The sequence below is a fragment of the Eschscholzia californica genome, unplaced genomic scaffold (assembly GCF_041429995.1).
Source record: "Eschscholzia californica isolate CP2 unplaced genomic scaffold, dmEscCali1.0.p SCAF_6, whole genome shotgun sequence".
NCBI lineage: Eukaryota > Viridiplantae > Streptophyta > Magnoliopsida > Ranunculales > Papaveraceae > Eschscholzia > Eschscholzia californica.
In genome coordinates, this window is record NW_028238483.1 from 38,483,528 (window position 1) to 38,506,506 (window position 22,979).

Consider the following 22,979-nt stretch of genomic DNA (forward strand, 5'->3'; position numbering starts at 1 on the left):
GAGTACAACAATAAGAGAGCACTATCTTAGTGATTTCTCTAACATGAAAATTAAATAGTCACCAAGTAGAACTCCAAACTTAACATGCAAATTACATGCATGAAATTTATTTATAATAACTATATATATAGGTGATTCCATATCCATGCTATTGGAATTTATTTATTTATTTATTTAGGGTTGGACAAGGCCATAAGGGTTCTTTTTGTATACTTATTTCTTGCACTGAATAAACATACTCTTCCATCCGAATCCACTGCACATAGAAGTGGAAGATCTTAAAGTAGTCTGGACAGGCCCACTGCATCCACCCTGGTTGTAAAGGTTAGCAGGTTGTCCATTGTAAACGAAATTATAACCACCATTCAAGTTAATGGCTGAGCAACCACAGTTCCTTAGAACCACGGCACCTTGGTTGCAACCCGGCCCTTGCCACACAGTCAAGGAGCTTGCATTTGCCAACTCCATCGCAAATGCCACAAGCACTACTGCCATGATAACTACTGCAACAAAGTTCTTGTTACCTCCTGCCATTGCTTAGCAACTTTGAGTATTGCTTATGAAACAAAAAGAAAGAAAGAAAGAAATTAAGGAAGTGTGTGAGTTTGGGTAAGATGGAGTTGGGTATTTATAGGTAAAATTGGAGCAAGTTTCTTTGCTACTCTACATAATACTGTAATGTATATTGAAGCCGACATGATAATACCATAGTAAAGATGATGCATGCCCTTAATTGGAGCAAGTTTGTCAAATTTGTTATTCGTTAGTATTTAAACGAAAATAATCGATAAAATTATGTTTTCTATAGTTACTACTTACTAGGGTATAGTTCGTGACCGTAGGACACAAAGTTTTCTGTAAGAATGTTACGCCAAATTATGGACATATACTTTGGCTATTCTAGAAATCTTCTTGTAGACAAAATAAAAATTATAACTGTAATAATAGTGGAGATTTTGTTGGATTGTTTGAAGAGAGAAGAGAAAGTTAGGGAGAGAGAATTGTGTAATTTTTTTTTTTTTTGAGAATTCGACTACGGTCTACGTTAATCGTTACAAGGCATAGATGCATCATGGAGATGTAATGAGCACGATCACCACCTAATTTAAACTGAGAATGAAAGAGGCCTAAAGCCCGACAACGAAGAGGCCTAAAGTCCGACAAATTATTACATTATTCATAGCCTAAATTACACAGGATAAATCTTGATGGCAACTGCTCCCACCGAGACTCGATCCCACGACCTCATGGTCTTAAGAGGGGTGTCCAACCGTTACACCAAAGGGTGGTGGACGAGAATTGTGTGAATTTAAAGGGAGAGGGAGAGAGAGAGAGTAGTTATTTTTACTTTTACACCTTTATCTGCTAAAAACTCATTAAAAAAGAAGAGTCGTGATTTAGGAAAAAATTGGGCAGCTGAGATTTATAAATGAAAGTTATGATATGACATGAAAACTTATGTCATTTGTAATATAGATAGACGAAGACTTAACAATTCTTTCTGTAAAATTATAGGTAAATAATGATGTTTTTTGTTTTCTATAAACAGAATAGGTTTATGAATTCCTTTTTAAAAAAAATTAATTTAATGTTCAATAAATCCAGAAAATGTTGAAAGAACGAAAATCAAATAATGAGAACCTAGAACCGAGACAAAGAATCGTTTTCCTTAAGACATTAATCGTCATGTTCTATGTACCAAAAATATAGACGAAGTGTCTTCCAAGATACAACAATTTATCTTTTTTATCAGAATTACTTTTTGATGGGAAATGTTTTAACTTAGCTTGAAGCCATCGAGACAGAGACGCAACGGTATGCTTTTCGAACCGTCTTGACAAATGAGATAGTTATTGTTCATTTGGGTCAAAAAGATTATCATAATAACTAAAAAAGCCTAGACATTTTTCTATTACTCAGAAGTTATCAGAATATTGTGGGGTTTGTTCTTCTTCTGCTCAGGGTTACTTCTTCTATTATTTCTTCTACTACTTCTTCTACAAATCTTCTTCTACGAATTTTTCTTCTACGAATCTTTTTCTTCTACGAATCTTCTTCTTCTACGGAACTATGAGACGCAAATTTCATAAATGCATTTTTAATGGAAAACTTGAAACCGGCTACTGTTGAAAGCTTTATTCGTGATTTTACAGTAACTATGACAAATCGAGAGAAAGAGAGAGAGAGAGAGAGAGAGACATATCGATTTCATTTTCGGTTTCCTGTTACCAAGCTGTTTGCAGAAAGAGTCATAAGGCTTCCGTTAATGAATCTGAACAAATCTTTGTTCTACTTTTCTCTCTCTCTTTCTTAAAACCAAAACTTTAATTTTGATGATGATGAATTTGATGTTGATGATGATGAATTTGATGTTGACGATGAATTAGATGTTGATGATTATGTGCGCTAAAGTCTGAAATCCTAATTTATCTGATGATGATGATGAATATGAAAATTTTCAAATTTGAAGAAGAAACTTCGGATTTTTTTGTTACCGTGGGCCAAATCGAGTTTGCAAAATCTGAGCTCGAGATTGTAGTATGTAGAGCATGCAAATCGAGTTTGTAATTACATTTTTCAAATCCTAGTTTGCAACGCCCAATTTGCATTTTACATTATGACAACCTTTGTTTGCAATTTACATATTTCAAATCCATGATCGCGATAATTGCAAACCCAGTTTGCAGAATAATAGAAAACACGACGTTTGTCTGAGTTCTTTTTAAAAAAAAATTTATTGAAAGTGGATCTTGTTAAAAAACAAATGAAAAATCCTTTCTAAACATACAAAAATTTCATAAAATCCAACATCTCAAAAAAATTTATAAAGATTTTAAAGTTTAAAAAATAAAAATAAAAATAATTAGTTACATAAAATGACAAATAGGTACTTTAATATCGGTATATTTTTTAACCTATTTGTCAAGGCTCAATTGAGTTTTTTTTTCCTTAAATGTCAATATTGGGATCCTCAATTCAAAAGACATGTCAAATGCAATGCTCTAAAAACTAAAAAATAACTTAGGTCATTTCCTACAAGGGTACGTTTGCTTTTAATATTGAGTGACCAATTGAGATCCTCAAAAGATATCTCAAATATTAAGTTTCTTCTTGATATATCTCAACTTTAAATGATTTCACATCATTTTGAGATCCAAATTAAGTGTTGAATTCAAAAAATCTTAGGTGGCTCTTTGAGTTTTTTTAATTCGAGTGTTGCATTGGGGATGCTCTAAATAATAATTATTTAAATTATTTTAACTTTTTTTAGTTAAAACCTCAAAATTGGAACCCACTAAATATGCATAAAACATAGGCAGGTAAGGAAGACTGATTCCAACAATATTTTGGAAACTTTATAACAAAAAAAAAAAATCTTATAACAGAATAAATCTAATAAAAGAAATAAATATTTCAATGTCATGAAGTAGGGGTTCATTGTATGTTGTCCTTATTATGCATTGTTTTTTTTTTTTTTTTTTTTTTTTTTTTTTGTCCTTCTTATGCATGGTTGCGAAAAATTTAGCCAATACTATTTGGGTTAGTTCAATTTTATCCCTTACACTTTGACCACTCACTAAAATGGCCTTCAAATCTTGACAAGTTTCCATAATGGACCTCTCTCTCACTCTCTCGCCCCCCTAATGGGTTATGTCATGTAGAACCACTTGAGTGAGTGATTTTATAAGGGGAGAAATCACTCAGACAGAGTGATTTTTGTTGTGAAACCACTAGATGGAGTGGCCTTAGTAACGATTCAATTTAAGTGGTTTGTCAACAAAAACTACTTGATCGAGTTGTTTTTATTATATAGAACCGCTTGATCGAGTGTAATTTGGTACGTAAAAGAACTCGGTCTAGTGACTTTTTTTTAAGGCGAAACCATTTCATAGAGTGATTTCTGTAGTGAAGAACCACTTGATGTAACGTATATCTTCTATGAGTACCAATCGATATGAGTTGTTCACAGAATAAAACCAATCATCACTCATCTTTATTTGGACAAATTTGTGGTCATCTCTTTCTACCTTTTTTTACTTCTATTAACCTTACAATCATGACTAGAAATAGATTAGGATGGCTGCGCGAAGTTGGAAATGAGGAAAATTATAAGATGGAAACTGAATGGAAAAGTGGGTTAGATGGCCATTTTGGTCACAGTAACGGACCAAAACAGAATTAAACCTATATTTCTTCCTGATTGTTTTGTTTGTATCCTCAAATTACTTACGTCCACATAATTTCCATATTATTGTGAAGCCGCCGGCCTGGACGACTGAGTCAAGTGGGGGTTTCAATTGGCTTATTCTGCTTCAAACCTGACCTCCCTGTCCCTCAACCACCACTATCTGGTCAAGTCGAAAAGAATTGGGCCTCCACTGTGGGGACTAAAAATTAACCCATTGAAATATATCTCAGCTTCCATATATATCTTGAGGATCTGTCTGACTGCCGTTGATTTTGACATTTATAGCAGAATAGAGATCTTCGATCCACTTTATATCTGATATATAGTTTTCGTCGAAAATTGATTGGAAAGAAAAGGCTAATCTTGGTATTTCATTTTCGTCAAGATTACTATGGTGGTGGTGACGGACTGATTGATGGTGGTCGTGGTGAATATAAAAGAAAGAGAGAGACTGGCACCGCACTTCATCTTCATTTTTAAATGTGGCATAGTAATATGTAAGCTTAATCCAACATTTTTTGGTAATGTAGTTGGACACCAACTCAGTCACACAAAAGTTCACGTTCTATTCCATAGAACTACAAATCCCAAATTTATTAAACTTGGGTATAGATAAAGTAAATTAGATGGGTCTTAGGTTTCTTAGGATGGGCTTTAGGCCCCTTAAGAATTAGGATGGCATGTAAGGGCTTAAAATCAAGCGGTTAGTGTTCTTACTTAATTCATGAACAGGGGCGTGTTTGAGGGGGTGCGACCGGTGCCGTCGCACCGGGCCCCCCTCAAACCACATAATTTTCTTATAGAGATAGGGACCCCTAAATTCCGATTAGTTATATTAATTTAGCAGTACACAATGAAACAAGATGGTGATGTAGCTGAATTGGTAAACCTCTTGAGTGTTAACAAAGAGGTCTCAAGTTCAATCCACCCAACAATCACTTTTTTGTTTATTTTATGAACTCGTTATTATCTCCAACTGTTTCTAACAACAACTATTTTCTTCACAAAAAAATAACAACTATTAGTTATGGTATTAAGTTATGAATAAAGTGATAAACTATTAGTTTAGTTTGTATGTTTATGAAGTCGAATACTTATTGTTCTATCTTTTCGTGGAAGGAGTGTTGTCAAATGTGTATGGTTTTTGCATAGAAGTATTTGGGATGAAAAAATACACAACTTAGAATAAGTATTCAACTTCACGGAAGGAGTTAAACTTTTTTTCTTATCGAACTTAGTTTCTTAAGAGATAATTACTAAACGTATAATGTGTGAAAAGAGTTTACGTTTTGATATCAGTGGAGAAAGGGCCCCAAATATTTTTTTCGCACCGGGCCCCCAAATTCTCGGCCACGCCACTGTTCATGAATCATGATGTACTTTTGTATTATCTCTTCGTTGAGAAAAAAGTTATGATGGTAGGCAAATTGGAAATGAAGAAAATTAGAAACTAAATGGAAATGTGAATAAGAGGGCGAGTTTGTTCACTTAGCCAGAATATTGGGGCCAAAACAAAACATATTAGAACTTACTATTCTTCGTGATAATTATGTCCTAAAATTTAATTATCTCTACATAATTGCCAATTATGAAGCAGCCCTTGACGACCGAGGCATGATGGGGGTTTTAATTGGCTTGAAACCTGACCCGCTACTTTGTCCCCCAACCACCCCTGACTGCTCAAGTTGAAGAGTGGCCAAGTCGAAGAAGTTTTTGGCCTCCACTGTACGTGGGCCTCAACAATATTTTTTTTTTGGTTGAAAAAGTTTTGGCCTCAACAATAGATCATTCGAAAATCTCATTGTCCATTTATACGAAGGATTTGTGATTGATTTTGTCCTTCGTAATAAAACAGAGATCTTTCTTTACTTTATATGTGAAATATAATTAGCATCGATAAAGTAAAAAAAGAAAAAGAAAATCATGAAATCTCCCTCCTTCAAGTGGACGAAGGATCCCTCTCTCTCTTGTCCATTATAAAGATAAAAATAATGGTTAAAATTAAATAAATTGAATAAACCGAGAAAGGAAAGAAATCACAGAAATCTTGTAAACATGCACAAACACGAGGAACAATGATGGTTTAGAGTTTGAATCAATATGTTGTCAAGAATTGAGCAATTAAAACTCGTAACAAAATTTATTAGAAAGAAAACTTTACAACCAGCGTAGTTTTTTCAACCATATTATTTCTTTAACTCACGATCAAGATCTGAAAATGGAGGAGATTGAAGGATCTTGCTGCGTTTATAAAAGAAAATATTGATTACTCTAGGTACTATTTTAACTCAATCTCCTAAAATGGGCCTTCGGAGGTGGGGGCTCAAGGGCGCACACCCTGCCGTAGTGGTGGGAAAAAAAAATCGAAATACTGTTACTCGATTCGTTCAATCGAGACAAAAAGTGTCCATGGGCATCCGATGGTCATAACGATCAGAGTCCGACTGGAATTGGCGGACGGTCGCGATCAAAATTTTGTGTCGAAGGACCGTCCGCTAACCGACTGGTACGAGTGACCGAACAACCCGTCCTCATTTTTAGAGGTTATAGACCGTCGATTTTGTAGACATATGATGGTCGTAGAGCTAACTTCGAATCAACAACATATTGTTCAAGGATGTAGTTTATCTTGGCTCTTGTAGTGTTAGATAATGTATGTTATCGAAAATATGAGAGTAGATTCAATGATTAACGCATGTCTTAATTATATCTTGCCAAATGATGATCAATTTTTTTTTATAATTACTTGTGTTTTCTTGATGGATATAAAACAAAATCGAATTAGACGGATACTCCTATAAATGAAATCGAATTAGATGGATACTCCTATAAATGAAAGATAACTCAAAAAAACGCATAATAAATTTAAAGATATCCTTTAACTATCTTATTTGCGCTTTAACTATAATAATAATAATAATTATTATTATTATTATTATTGTCTGCAAGAATGTTAACAATTTTGGTAGCGCCCATTTTTGTAAAATATCAATTTCCTACTCATTTATCATTACAATTAGACCTGTGTTCTATTTCCCCTTTCCCTCCCGTTTTGAATTTCTTGTAATTATTTACCTCCTTGGTGCTGTATATAATACAAATATTGTTGTTTGGAAGGAAATCATAACTAGTTCATTTTTTCTTAATAAACAAAGCAAAGAGATTTCATTACAAAAGATAACATAAAGAGTACAACAATAAGAGAGCACTATCTTAGTGATTTCTCTAACATGCATGAAAATTAAATAGTCACCAAGTAGAACTCCAAGGACCAAACTTAACATGTAAATTACATGCATGAAACATATTATTACGTGATTCCATATCCATGCGGTTGGAATTTATTTATTTATTTAGGGTTGGAGTAGGCGATGAGGGTTCTTTTTGTATACTTATTTCTTACACTGAATAAACATACTCTTCCATCCAAATCCACTACACATGGAAGCCGAAGAGCTCAAACGAGTGTGAGCAACTCCGCTACAACCACCCTGGTTATAGAAGGCAGCACTTTGTCCATTGTAAATGAATTGATAACCACCATTTAGGTTAATGGCCGAGCAACCGCAGGCCCTTAGAATCTCACCACGTTGGTTGCAACCCGGGCCTTGCCACACAGTCAAGGAGCTTGCATTTGCCAACTCCGTCACAAATGCCACAAGCACTACTGCCATGATAACTACTGCAACAAAGTTCTTGTTAGCTCCTGCCATTGCTTAGCAACTTTGAGTATTGCTTATGAAACAAAAAGGAAGAAAGAAAGGAAGTGTGTGAGTTTGGGTAAGATGGAGTGGGGTATTTATAGGTAAAATTGGAGCAAGTTTCTTTGCTATTCTACATATTAGTGTAATGTACAATTAAGCGGATAGGATAATATCACAATAATGATATATTGATGACTCATACACTTAACGGCGAGGTTATTTTGTATATCCCTCGCGTTTTTTGTTTCTTTAGAAGTGTGTGGAGTTATTAAGGCCCTCTTACTTGTGATGGAACGAATGCCTTCTTTGTTGAATCTATTTTTCAGAGAAAATGGCGGAGTCAAAGTCATAGGGGCCTACCTAGACTCGAAAGGATACGAATATGTTCAATCATGGAGGTGGATGTACAGTATGACATTAGCATGTATAGTGACTTCCTTCTAAATTTAGGGGTGTTTGGTATCAACTTATTTGTATATAAACTTTTCACTTGGATGTCTCTAAATAAAACAAGAAAACTAACACTTTAGAATTTGATGTGATTTAAATTCTAAAGGAAGTAGTTTATAAGTTTGTCATATTTTAGGAACAGAAAATGAAGACCTAATTTTTTTAAAAAATTAAGTTAAAAAGCCGAGTTATATTTTACTTTGTTAAAAAATCGAAATTTGTACTTTTTTTTGGTTAAAACCTCAAAATATATATTTTCTTTTATTAAAAACTCAATATCGTTCGTAACTTTTCTGCAAACTATTGCAAAGCTACTGCAAGCGATTGAACAGTTGCCGCAAGTCATTGCAAAGTTGTTGCAAAATTGCTGCAAGCTTGTCACAAACATGTTGCAAGCATTTTGCAAGTTGTTGCAAGTTAAGAATATCAGGGCCGGCCCTAACATGTGGAGGCCCCAAGCGAAACTAAAATATGGGGCCCTATATAGTGTTTGGTAGAAAAAATAATTAAAATTTTAAAGTTGCCCAGAGGTGGAGTCGATCTCATGACCTCTTGTACAAAGTCTAAACTCTTAAACCAGTGACCTATAACTCTTGTACAAACTCTTGAAGGACACAAACCTCTCTTGAGCGCTGAGATCTAGAGGAAGAAGATGGACAATACGAACCTCTTTTAATCTTTAGAATCTCTTAATTGTTGGGAGTCGGGAAGAAGAAAATGGAGAACAGAAACATCAGATATACATCATCATCATCAACACAAAAAATAAAAGAGGAAGAAACCCTAGAAAAATCTGTGCATCAATGGACGAACTGTCGTGAGATTTTTTTCACCTTATAAGATTCCACGGAAACCACGAGATTAAGCGGGAAGGAAAACCCAAAAGGGTACAAAAACGAGAATATCAAAAATTTCTTCTGGTGTTTTTAACCGTAATTATTAATATTGACTTATTTTTAGCCCAAGTATTGTGAACCCACTGGCCTTGAGGACGGAGGCATGAGGAGGGTGTTTTAGTTGGCTTCAAAGGTGCCTTTGTCGCCCAACCACCACAAAAGCCAAGTTGAAGCCCAAGTTGAAGAAGCTTTGGCTCCACCCTGGGCCTCAACAATAATTCATTGAAAAATATCTTAGTGTCCATTTATGGGGAGTATCTGTCATTGGTTTTGTCCCACGAAGGATCCCTCTCTCTCTCTCTTATCCATTATGAAAGTAAATATAGTAATTAAAATTAAATAAATTGAAAAAATGGCTAGAAAAGAAAAAAGAGAAATTCTATTTATCTCTCCATTTAGGTCCTTCCTCCAACCCTCTACCGATTTGATGACATATCACTTGAGTGTGGAGCAATTGGAGAGAGAACGGTGAGAAAATACACTCCAGTGATATATCATCACATCAACGCAGGAATAGGGGATGGACCAAAATAAAGGGATGAACCGTGATGATTAGAGTTTGAATCAATATGGTTTCCATATTTGAGCAATTAAAACTCATAACAAAATTTATTAGAAATTTTGTAATATCCATATTCAAGCTTGGATATAAAAGGGACGAAACAAAGATTTCAAACCAAACTAAGGCTGACCAAAAAGAAAGGGAAATTTAGTCCAAACTTCTCAAAAATTTAGATTTTAGTTAATAAAGACCAGTCAAAGTTTTTTAGTATTCAGCTCCCAGATTATTTTTTTAATTTCCAACACGTCTTTGCGATAGTTTTGCAGTGTTATGCAACAGTTTTGCGACGCTTTGCGACAAGTTTACAACTGCTTTGCAACAGTTTTAGAGTGTCTTGTAACACCTTACAACAGCTTTATGACACTTTTGTAAAAAATATCGGGTTTCTAACCAAACAAAACACAAATATTTGGATTTGTATTAAAAAAAGATAACTTGTCTTTTTAACTAAAAAAAAACTATCTAACTTTGGGGCTTAGGAACTTCTTGAAAAAGGAAACGTTCAAACTGCGTAGTTTTTAAAATCATATTAATTCTTAAAATCAGTGATCAAGATCAGGAAATGGAAAAAGTTGAAGGATGTTCAACACAAAAAAAAAAGTTGAAGGATGTCGTTGCATTCATTAAAGAGAATATTGATTACTCTAGGTATTATTTTAACTCAATCTCCCAAATTCCACCTACCATTAGGATAAATAATTTTTGAGTTTATAGACCAAAAATAGGGTCCTAATAGGAGATATAGTCCTCTATAATCCTAAAAAGGATTTCAAAACCTAAATAATAATTTAAATGGATATCTAGTCCTTTTGGTCTCATCTAGAGAGAAAACACAAATCCATATAATACATATTAAAGATTTAATGTCTATATTAACTTTATTTAATATCAAAACGTGATTTACATTCTAAACTGTTAAAGATATTTTTTCCATTTTTATCTCAACTTTCTCTCTCCAATCACGTTTGAATTGTAACTAACTACTATATTGATAATATTCCGTAACTGAAATCCGGTAACTTTCCATCTCTCTCTCTAAAAACGAAATCTTCATTAAACATAAATTAAACTCACCACCAGCTGTTAAAAATTTCATTGTTTAATATTCAATCAAGAGCTTTCATCAAAACCTCCATTGTTATTTAGGTTTTATACTGTTTATCTCTTTATTCTAGCCATTGTTATTCAGGTTTAAAATCTTATCTTTATTGCTTTATAGGTTAAAGATTCATATAGAATCGTTGAAAACATCAAATCTTGATTTAGGTCTTTCTTTTCTTGTTTTCCATTTCAATAACTTTGAATCTGTTTTGCTGTAATCTTAACTACCTTCGAATGGAAGATTTATATTTTCTCTCTCTAAAACTTTCATAATTCTTTAAGATCTTTGATGTTTATTTCTTATTTAATGATTTGGTCAATGTTAGTATGTTATTTCTCCTTCCAATGTTCATTGTATATTTCTTCAGATCTACGTTAAATCCTCTTCTTTTTTTGTTTTTTTGCAGATCAGAATCATATGTCCGTACAGTTCTTGATCTTTGTGATTATCCACACTTATTCCTATAACAGAATATAAAGTACAGGTACTTTACGATAACTTTCCATGTTTTCTGATAAAATTTGCTAATAATATCTTGATGTTTATCCTTTTTTATTCTTGTAACAGAATAAAAATTACAGTTACGTTACGATAAATTACCATACTTTCTGATACAATTTGCATACATTTCACGTAAGATGATAGTATTAATGATCAAAGGTTCGTAAAGTATGAAAAATTTATCCAACATTACACGTCCTTTTTTTACCAGAACAGTGGCCATGACAAGTATATAAAACTTCTTTTAACCTAATAAACAATTGTACTTTTCCATACATTATACATAATTTATTGATCTGTACCTGTTATTTATGATCCATCTCATTTGTTTTTTATTAAATGTTTCATTATTAATGTATGTAAATTTGATTATAATTTTTTTTTAACTAATACATATGTTTTTTTTTCTTGTAGTAAACCAGCACTGATGGAATTTCTTACAGAATCATCACATAAACTATAGAAGTATAAATTACGATGAAGAAGATTGTTTCTATGATCCTGTTTGGACAACGGAGTCTTACGTGAAGACTTACAAGGAACATATAAACTCTGCCCCTAACTTCGATGAACCATGTACATTTAATGAAGAGTCAAAAACACTACCATGTTTGATTCGCCGTAAACCTGGAAGACCAAAGACAGTAAGGATCGAGAGCTCGGACAACATTTTGACGGAGTTTGTTTTTAAGTTACCTAGTCTACTATGTTCTTTTCATTTACAATAAAACACAGATTATTATTCAATAAAATTTCCTTTCAGTCATACAAAGGTTGTGTTATTTACTATACAGTATACATAATTTTATGATAAATCACATGCTTTATAACAAAAAATATGATTTCAGATTTACATTTCCTAACAAGTTACTATAATTTATGGTACATAATGGATAATCTAAGTATTCAATGGTACATAATGGATTCAATGGTACATTTCCTAACATGACATAAAAAAACAAGTAATTTATGTCAGAAAATAATCTAAGTATTCAATGGTACATAATGGATGACACACAACGCATATGATAAATTACGTTGTATACATGACAAATGATGGTTTCCTCGTCATAAATAACACATAATTTACGAACTTGTTTCATAATTTGTATTCGATGTGTGTTTATGTATGAGTAAAAAATGAAAGTTAAGTGAGAGAAAGTTGATATATATGTTTTGAATATTAACCCCCAAATCACGCTAATTGATCTCAGAAAATATACTCTTTCCAAATCTGAAAATTAAGTGAGAGAAAGTGATATATAGATTTGGTTTCCAAATCTGAAAGGATGAGAGAGAAAATCTGTTTTGGAAAATATCCGTTTTCCAAATCTGTTTCGAAATTTTTTTTTTCGAAAATATCCTTGATCCGTTACTTCCTATTAAATCTTTTCAGTTTGTAACCTAAATATCTTCCCAAATCACGCCTCCTGGTTTGGGAAACTTTCCGGATTCATTCCGAAATTTAAAAACCCCGGATTTTTTAGACGAGGGACATGGAGGGTATTTATCAATAAAGTATGAGTTATTTATGCCCTTATTGTAAAAGGACTAAATGTCCATATTTTGGGAAGATTGGTCTATATACCTATTATGAAAATGATTTTGGTCTATATACCCATGGACTCTAGGATAAATTATTTTAAGAATGAAAAGTTTAAATAAAATTATATTTGTAACACGTTATTACTTGTAATAGATGATCCAGAAAAAATTATCGGTTAATAAATTATTGTGTATGAACCCATATATTCAGTAAATTCTCAGACACTGCTCTCCTCTAAATAGACATGCAAGAAAGAAATCATTCAAAGATTTACTTTTCACACTTGACACTTAGAATTTTTAGAGTTTTTTTAGTTTTGTATTGGAAATGCTCTTATTTAATTCCAATATTATAAGGGTTAATTCCGTTTTGGCCCCCGATTTGTGACCAACTCGCCGTTTTGGCCCCTATAAGTGTCCGGCAGTTCGTTTTGGCCCTAATTTCCTGTTTGGCCCCAACATATTTTTGTAAGCTTCTCCATTATACCCTTATGGCAATTCTGTAAATTAAATGTATTTTCTTTCTCTTTGTCCACCTCACTAAGCAATTGCCACGTCATATTCGTCCACATAAGGTCGCCGGAAAATGTCGCCGGCGACATCATTTCCGGCGACCACCATTTTTTTTTTTTTAACTTCTTCTTCTCCAACCATCTCCTTCTTCTTCTCCAACCATCTCCTTCTTCTTCTCCAACCATCTCCTTCCTTCTTCTTCTCTCTCTCTCCTTCCTCTTCTCTCTCTCTCCTTCCTCTTCTCTCTCTCTCTCCTTCTTCTTCTCTCTCTCCTTCTTCTTCTCTCTCTCTTCCCCTCTTCTCTTTCTCTCCCCCTCTTCTCTCTCTGTTAGGTTTCCGGCGAAGGGAAACCCTTCGCCGGAAACCGTCTGGATCTGGGGAAAACCCCAGATCCAGACGCCTCTTCGTCTGGATATGGGGAAAACCCCAGATCCAGACGCCTCTTCGTCTGGAATTTTCCAGACGAAGAGGAACCCTGGATCTGGGGTTTTCCCCAGATCCAGACGGTTTCCGGCGAAGGGTTTCCCTTCGCCGGAAACCTAATAGAGAGAGAAGAGGGGAAGAGAGAGAGAAGAAGAAGGAGAGAGAGAAGAAGAAGGAGAGAGAGAGAGAAGAGGAAGGAGAGAGAGAGAAGAGGAAGGAGAGAGAGAGAAGAAGAAGGAAGGAGATGGTTGAAGAAGAAGGAAGGAGATGGTTGGAGAAGAAGAAGGAGATGGTTGGAGAAGAAGAAGTTAAAAAAAAAAAAAAAAAAATGGTGGTCGCCGGCGACATTTTCCAGCGACCTTATGTGGACGAATATGACGTGGCAATTGCTTAGTGAGGTGGACAAAGAGAAAGAAAATACATTTAATTTACAGAATTGCCATAAGGGTATAATGGAGAAGCTTACAAAAATATGTTGGGGGCAAACAGGAAATTGGGGCCAAAACGAACTGCCGGACACTTATAGGGGCCAAAACGGCGAGTTGGTCACAAATCGGGGGCCAAAACGGAATTAACCCATATTATAAATCTCCAACCTACATGTAATTACCAGATAAAAAAATATTCTATTGGGGAAAACTTTAGAGAAATAAACCCCCTCTTTGTCTCTTCAAAAAAAAAAGAAACCTCTTTGTCTCTCTTTAGTGAGGACACCTTTTTGTGGCTAATCATCTGAAAAAGTTCAAATTCTTAACTTCTGATAATATGGCTGTTTAAGCTAGACTAATTCTTACTAATGAGATTGTTAAGAGTGCAAAAACTATGTAAAGTTAGCATAAGTGTAGCATTAATTGCTCATTCTTTACTTCAAACACCACAAATATTTATTCTCATAATTGCTCACTAAACAAGGATTACATTATGGAAATAAGTTCCAAAATAACTCAGAGAGTACAACAAGAAGAGATCACAATCTTAATGATTTCTCTAACATAAAAATTAAAGAGTTAATTCCTATATGGCCCCCTACTTTGTGACCAGCTTCCTTTATGGCCCCCGTAAATTCAAATATGGCCCCCTTTTTTGATGTAATTGTCCTAACTACCCTTCCTTCAAATCTTCTTTCAAAATTAAAAATAAAAATAAAATTATAATTGCACCTCATTTCCTCTCCACCACACATCTCTCTCCATGTCAACTCCCTCTCTCCACATCATCTCTCTTTCCAACTCACCTCTCTCTCTCTCTCCAACTCACCCCTCTCTCTCTCCAACTCACCCCTCTCTCTCTCCAACTCACCTTCATCTTCTCCGATTGAAGTCGCCGGCCGGAGATTTTTCCGGCCGGCGACTTCCAAAAAAAAAAAAATTCTCTCATCTCTCTCTCTCTAAAAATCCGGCGAAGGGGGTTTCCCTTCGCCGGAGCCGTGAACAGACCGATCTGGTCTGTTCGAAGGTCTGCTCGTGAACAGACCTGGTCTGTTCACGGCTCCGGCGAAGGAAAACCCCCTTCGCCGGATTTTTAGAGAGAGAGAGAGAGATGAGAGAAATTTTTTTTTTTTTTTTTTTTTGAAGTCTCCGGCCGGCGACTTCAATCAGAGAAGATGAAGGTGAGTTGGAGAGAGAGAGGGGTGAGTTGGAGAGAGGGGTGAGTTGGAGAGAGGGGTGAGTTGGAGAGAGGGGTGAGTTGGGAAGAGAGAGAGGTGAGTTGGGAAGAGAGAGAGGTGAGTTGGAGAGAGAGATAGGGGTGAGGTGGAAATAACTTTTTTTAAATGTTTTAAATTTAGAATTAAGAAGGGTAGTAATGACATTTACTTGAAAATAGGGGGCTATATTTGGATTTACGAAAAAAAGGGGGTCATAAAGGAAGCTGGTCACAAAGTAGGGGGCCATATAGGAATTAACTCAAAATTAAATTGTCACCAAGATAGAAGAACTCCCGTCCACACATATAAACATAAACATGTGCATGAAAGTTATTTAGTTCATGCATATGGAATTTATTTAGGGTTCCATTGATTAATCCATGTGGGATAATACTTATTTCTTACACTGAATAAACATACTCCTCCATCCAAATCCACTACACATGGAAGTAGAAGAGCTCAAACGAGTGTGAGCAACTCCTCTACAACCACCCTCGTTATACAATGCAGCACTTTGTCCATTGTAAATGAATTGATAACCACCATTTAGGTTAATGGTCGAGCAACCGCAGGCCCTTAGAATCTCACCACGTTGGTTGCAACCCGGCCCTTGCCACACTGTCAAGGAGCTCGCACTTGCCAACTCCATCACAAATGCTACAAGCACCACTGCCATTATCATTGCTGCAACCAAGTTCTTGCTAGACCCTGCCATTGCTTAATTTAGCAAATTTGTTGCTTATGAGAGGGAAATTAAGAGAGATGTTATGGAGTAGTAGTAGTATGGGAAAGAAGTATGTGAGTTTGGGTAAGATGGGATAAGGTATTTATAGGTCAAGCTGGAACAAGTTGTGCTTTTAAATATAATATAATATATCAATACTCAATAATTGAAGGGTTTTTTGAGATTAGCCCTTGTCACTAATTGGTAATTGAGTTTACCCCCTTCCAATAATGGGCAATTGAGTTTACCCCTTAGATTTACTAGTTTTTGTAAAGATACAAAGGTTGTGTTTTGACGTACGTGAAATAAATGTGACTACCAAGAACTATTATTTTTCAATATGATTCATCGTGGTTATTCCACCTTACTTCATTATTTGATTTGGTCGGTAATATGATTAGGAAAGATTGATTTTGGTTGTAATTTATGATTTTATTATCCTGGGCAAACATGTTTTTAGTAATTTTGTCGAAAATTCACTCAAGAGTGTTGGCTCAATTAGTAATTACTGGAGGGGATAAACTCAATTACTAATTAGTTTTAAGGAGGTAAGCTGAAAAAACCCATAATTGTATGGCATTTTGTTGGACGAAAAGTTACCACATCATTTTTTACCTTGAATCTAATTTGAAAAATAACTTACTACAAATCTTAGCTAAGACGCTATTTGGTTTTATAAGAGAACATAATCATCTATCTCCAGGTAAGGAGAACGTAAATTCACCGGTTATTTAACAGAGTGATGTTACTTGACCTTCCACTTACACCTCCGATTACACTTCCTTTGATTATCTCACCGTTATTAACAGAGAGATATATGTTTCGGTCTCAAAAACTTGTAAAATATCGAAATTAACACATAAAGTGAGGGCAGATGCTACAATTACTTAGAGAATTACTTAGAGGATGACATAATGACTTATTGGTCCCTAAAAGACAGTGTTTTCAAATTTGACTACGATGGTCAACAATTAGTTGACCAAGTGGTCCAATGTGTTGACATAAACTCCAAAATCCTAGAGGCCCAAGTTCGATTCCCAGAGGAGGTGGTTTCCGTGGTTTATTGAACTTGGGTTATTAAGGTATAAATAATGTTGTTGGACTTTAGGCCATAGTTTAGTTGGGCTATAGGCCCGTTCTTTGTAAGAGTCTGAATTCGACAGTTATCGTGATTATCACATCTTAATTTGATCTATCAATGCTAATGTAATGACTATTGTAGATCGTAGTCAATTTTCAAAATAAAATTGACTCCGACGGAAATTGTTTTTGTGTCCAAATGAGGAAACATGTCATCCTCTAAGCATCTCCAATGTAAAACCAAAAAAAAAAAATTCAAGTTGTCCTATGTGTCAAGGCTCAATTGAGGTTCTCTTTTTTGGATGTCAATATTGAGATCTTCAATTCAAAAGACATCTCCAAGGCAACACTCTAACAACTTAGAAATAACTTAGGTGTTATTTCATAGACGGGTGGATTTACTTTTAATATTAAGTGGCCAATTGAGATCTTCAGAAGAAATCTCAAATATTGAGTTTCTTCTTGAGATATCTCAACATTAAATGATGCAACGTCATTTTGAAATTTAAATTCAAAAATTCAAAAATCTCATTATTGGAGAGAATTTTTTATAAAAATTCAAACAATCTGAAGTGGCACTTTGAATTTTTCAATGGCCGCGGCTTTGGGGAATAAAGAAAATTCTCCGGGGAATAAAGACTTTTATTAAAACTAGTCAAATAAGATTGACTTTTTATGTTTCTTTTTATTGCTAAGGGGCTTCTAATTTTAGAAGATGCAATAAAAAAAGGCTCCTCCATCTCATCACCTCTCTCTGCCACCTAACCTTCTCGCCACCTCATCATCATCTTCTCCGGCAAAGGTCGCCGGCCGGCCAATTTTCCGGTCGGCGACCTTCAAACATAAAAAAAATTATCTTTTTCCTCTCTCCTCTTTCTCTCTCTAAATTTTTTTTTTCAAAATCACTCTTCTCTCTCTCTCTAGATCTGGTTCACCAGATCTAGATGGTCTGTGAACGGACCTTGTTGAAGGTCTATCCACAGACCATTAAAGGTCTGCAATCAGACCTTTGAAGGTCTGTTTGCAGACCTTTAATGGCCTGCGAACAAACCTTCAAAGGTCAGATTGCAAACCTTTAATGGTCTGTGAACCAGATCTGGTTCACCAGATCTAGAGAGAGAGAAGAGGGATTTGGGAAAAAAAAATTTAGAGAGAGGAAAAAGTTTTTTTTTTATGGTTGAAGGTCGCCGGCCGAAAAATTGGTCGGCCGGCGACCTTCACCGGAGAAGATGATGATGAGGTGGCGAGAAGGTTAGGTGGCAGAGAGAGGTGATGAGATGGAGGAGAACTTTCAAAAAAATGTATTTTGTATTCCCTATAAAAAAAATTTATTCCCCGGAGAACTTTAAAAAAAAATTGGATTCCCTCGGGAATTATTCCCCGGAGAATTTTCTTTATTTCCCAAAGCCGCGGCCTTTTCAATTTGAGTGTTGCAGTGGTGATGCCCTAATATGAAATTCTAACTAACTCTATCATTTCCCTAAAAGGGTAGAACGAAGTGTAATAGGAGGGCAATGTATAATGGATTATTTTCATAAGACCTGTTTTACTACTGGGTGAAGTAGTAAAACATCAGTGGGGTACCCTTATCTAGGTTTTTCGTTTGCTCTATAAGCTATAGGATATCTGAGTAACTACATTTTTGTTTGTTCTATAAGCCATGGTGTTTGACTGGAGTGGAAGTGGTAAATTGGTAATGAGAGGAGTAATGTCTCGCGGGAGTATAATTTGCTTCACCAACTGGACTTCCTTTGTCGCCAGTCGCCACCACCCCCTGACGCCTGAAGATTAGGGCCTCACTGGTGGACCCCACCCGGCTCCACCTCATCCTCAGGTCACCTCATCATTTTTTACCCACGAAGGTCGTCAGCCGGCCAAATTTTCGACCGGCGACCTACAAACATTAAAAAAAAAACTTTTTTTTCTTCCCTCTCTCTCTCCAATTACTCTTTGTAACTAATCTCTCTCTCTCTCTTTCGTATAAATACTTTTTGTCATCACGACAACCTTCTCTCTCTCTCGCTTTACCCCTCTATCTCTTTCTCTGGTTCTTCTTGACGGAGTCATTCTTAACATCACTCTTGAAGACGATTGATCATCTATCGATCTTGATATTGACGGCCGCTTCTATTTGATATTGTGGTTCTATATTTGTGTTGATGGACAAAAATAATACCAAGGAAGGTAGTGGAGCAACAAAAACAAACGATGAAAACCCTAATTCTGTCATCGAATGTGAAAACACTGAAGTTCAATCTAATTCAACTTCAAACCAACAATCATCTAGAATTCCTTCCACGAATCTCAGTCAGATTGATGCCGACCTTGCTCTCGTTCGGACTTTACAAGAACACGTGTCGGTCTTGTTCTGACCAGTTTTCATTTGCTTCTTTAGGATTATAGATTTGGTCTAATTGATTTATTGCACGATTCAAGAAATTTTTTATTTTGATTTGATTTGGGTTAAAATTTGAATAGGAAAGAGCATATATGATGTTGAGATTGAATGGTAACATAAGTGATTACGGTGGTTTAGAGACTGGAAGTTTTGCATTTGAAGATCAAGACACGCAGAAGATGATCATAACGATGATGAAACCTCTAAAATCATGAGAGAGAGAGAGATTAGTTACAAGGATTGGAGAGAGGGAGAGATTAGTTTGAGAGAGAAAACAGGAGAAAGAGGAAGAAGATGAGAGAGAAAAAAAATTCTTTTTTATGTTTCCAGGTCGTCGGTTGGCGACTTTCCCTGGTGAAGACGATGAGGTGGCGCGAGGATGAGGTGGAGGAGAGAGGTGATGACATGGAGGCGAGAGAGGTGATGACTAGTTAACGGACATTTAACTATAACTGAAAAAGGAGGCCATCTAGGTATTTTCGATAAAGTAGGGGGCTAGACAGGTTGCTAGTCATAAAGTTGTGGGCTATTTGGGAAATAACCCAATAAGAAATCAGACCCATTTAATATAATATTTTGGAAAATACCCCGAAATCAACGTGGAAAATATTTTTGAAAATCTTTGAACAAATCTTAGTTTGTTCTCAAAACTTTTATAAATTTCTAAACAAATTTATTTTTACTCAAAAATTGGTTTGTAATTTTTTTCGCATTTGACAAACATAGACTGGAGCAAACATTTTGACTAAAGAATTTTTCGATTTAACTTGTGAAGAATGAAATGGTTCGGTTTTTTTTTTTTGCTTCCGACAGAAACTTTTAGAATAATGCATTTTGCTTTTTTATAAAAATTAAAATGTTATTTATATTATCTTTTGTATTCGACGAACTCATTAACGGACAAATAACATTTTGACTAATGCACTAATTATACTTCATATGTTTATCAACATTTTATAACAAGTCATGACAACACAGAGTCGTGGTTGGGGGGGCGAGCAAGGGCATCCGCCTTGACCCCCTCGAGGAATAGGCCCATTTCCTCTAAGGGTCTTTAACTATTATATATTTAACAAAGTAACATATTTATGAAATTAAAATTACTCTTTTGGTTAGAATTGGGAGCTCCCAAGCAATTCACCCGGGTTCAAATCACATTGCTCGCATTTTTTTTTTGGTAAGTTGAGACTTCAATTGTTAAATAAATCTCTACTTCTTCCTAGTTATATATTTTCTTAACAATTATGTTATTTTGGATTCATTTCTTTCATCTTTTGAGGTGTTTTTAAGAAATATCAATCAAAGTGTTCTAACAAAATCTAAAAATACATAAATACATATGTCAAAATCATGATGCAAACGATACCATATTAAAAAAATCACTTAGACTCTACAATACACATTCTATAAAGATTTTTTCCATCATTTTGCTGGTAATTCATTTTATTGTACAAAAGACCCAAAACCAAATTTCATCCAGGACTCTCAAATTGTCAGCCACAGCTCTGTGTCAACATTTTATAACAAGTCAGAACGTTATTATATATATTGTCAACAGTTTGTAATAACACAATTATATATGTTGCTAACATTTTATAACGACATATGTAATATTTGTTGTCAACATAGAAGGTAAAAATGAATTATGAGAAAAATAAGACTGTGTTGTCAACATAGAACGTTATTATATATATATATATATATATATATATATATATATATGTCGTCAACAGTTAAAAGAATGCGTTCAACAAAAAACAGTTAAAAGAATGTTAAAACATTGATTTTTTTCACAATAATTTTTATACTGGGTTTTTTCCTATTTGGAACAAGATTTGGGCTTTTCATGCACTCTTTCTAGTAAATAATCAATCTAAATCTTTTATATTCGACGAGAGTATAATCCATTTCAGATCCGTATGGACAACTATATAATTTTAACTTTTTAATAATAAGTTCGAGAGGTGTAATCTTAGTCATTGAAGATAAGTTGGAATGCTTAGTCTCAATACCTAGAAATAAATTTGAAAAATATAATCTTAACTTTTCGAATAAGTTTGGAATGTGTATCTTGGACATTAAAGATGAGGATGTGTTCTAAAAAAAAAACCTCCTACTTTATTATATAAACTGTTTTAATACGGTAATTTGATCCAACAACACCTAGTAAGTCACATGGGATCGATGAGTTTGTAAAACTAGCAAAAGGCCGTGCAGAGGAAAATAGAGTACCTAATATTAATAATATCTTTCGATCTGACTACCCCAACTCAAAAACTATGTAAAGTTAGCATAAGTGTAGCATTAATAGCTCATTCTTTACTTCAAACACCAAAAATATTTATTCTCATAATTGCTCACTAAACAAGGATTACATTATGGAAATAACTTCCAAAATAACTCAGAGAGTACAACAAGAAGAGATCACAATCTTAATGATTTCTCTAACATAAAAATTAAATTGTCACCAAGATAGAAGAACTCCCGTCCACACAAATAAACATGTGCATGAAAGTTATTTAGTTCATGCATATTGAATTTATTTAGGGTTCCATTGATTAATCCATGTGGGATTAAACTTATTTCTTACACTGAATAAACATACTCCTCCATCCAAATCCACTACACATGGAAGTAGAAGAGCTCAAACGAGTGTGAGCAACTCCTCTACAACCACCCTCGTTATACAATGCAGCACTTTGTCCATTGTAAATGAATTGATAACCACCATTTAAGTTAATGGTCGAGCAACCGCAGTTCCTTAGAATCTCACCACGGTGGTTGCAACCCGGCCCTTGCCACACTGTCATGGAGCTCGCATTTGCCAACTCCATCACAAATGCTACAAGCACCACTGCCATTATCATTGCTGCAACCAAGTTCTTGCTAGATCCTGCCATTGCTTAATTAGCAACTTTGTTGCTTATGAGAGGGAAGTTAAGAGAGAAGTTATTGAGTAGTAGTAATAGTAGTATGGGTAAGAAGTGTGTGAGTTTGGGTAAGATGGGATAGGGTATTTATAGGTCAAGTTGGAACAAGTTGTGCTTTTAAAATACAATATAAGATATCCATACACAATAATTGAATGGTATTTTTTGGACAAAAAATGACCAAATCATTTTTTACCATGAATCTAATTTTGAAAAATAATTTACTACAAATCTTGACTAACACACTATATATTTGTCGTTGAAAATATATTTTATGACTGAATAGTTTGTACAAATAATATCTTTTGCAACAAATT

General features: G+C 34.7%; 1 protein-coding gene, 1 long non-coding RNA gene and 2 pseudogenes across 2 annotated transcripts; all 4 read right to left on the reverse strand.

The window, feature by feature from the left end:
- Positions 1–213: 213 nt before the first annotated feature.
- LOC147534574 (antimicrobial peptide 1 pseudogene) lies at positions 214–534 on the reverse strand (annotated as a pseudogene).
- A 7,047-nt stretch (positions 535–7,581) lies between these two features.
- Positions 7,582–7,902, reverse strand: LOC147534575 (antimicrobial peptide 1-like). Its single transcript, XM_086650141.1, has one exon. The coding sequence runs from the start codon at positions 7,900–7,902 to the stop codon at positions 7,582–7,584; it is 321 nt and encodes a 106-aa protein (XP_086506267.1).
- A 6,844-nt stretch (positions 7,903–14,746) lies between these two features.
- LOC147534576 (uncharacterized) lies at positions 14,747–16,330 on the reverse strand. The gene is made up of 2 exons (XR_015227890.1): positions 15,808–16,330; positions 14,747–14,899 (listed from the first exon to the last, which is right to left on the reverse strand). It is a non-coding gene; the product is annotated as an uncharacterized LOC147534576 (long non-coding RNA).
- A 5,981-nt stretch (positions 16,331–22,311) lies between these two features.
- Positions 22,312–22,632, reverse strand: LOC147534577 (antimicrobial peptide 1 pseudogene; annotated as a pseudogene).
- Between the last annotated feature and the right edge of the window lie 347 nt (positions 22,633–22,979).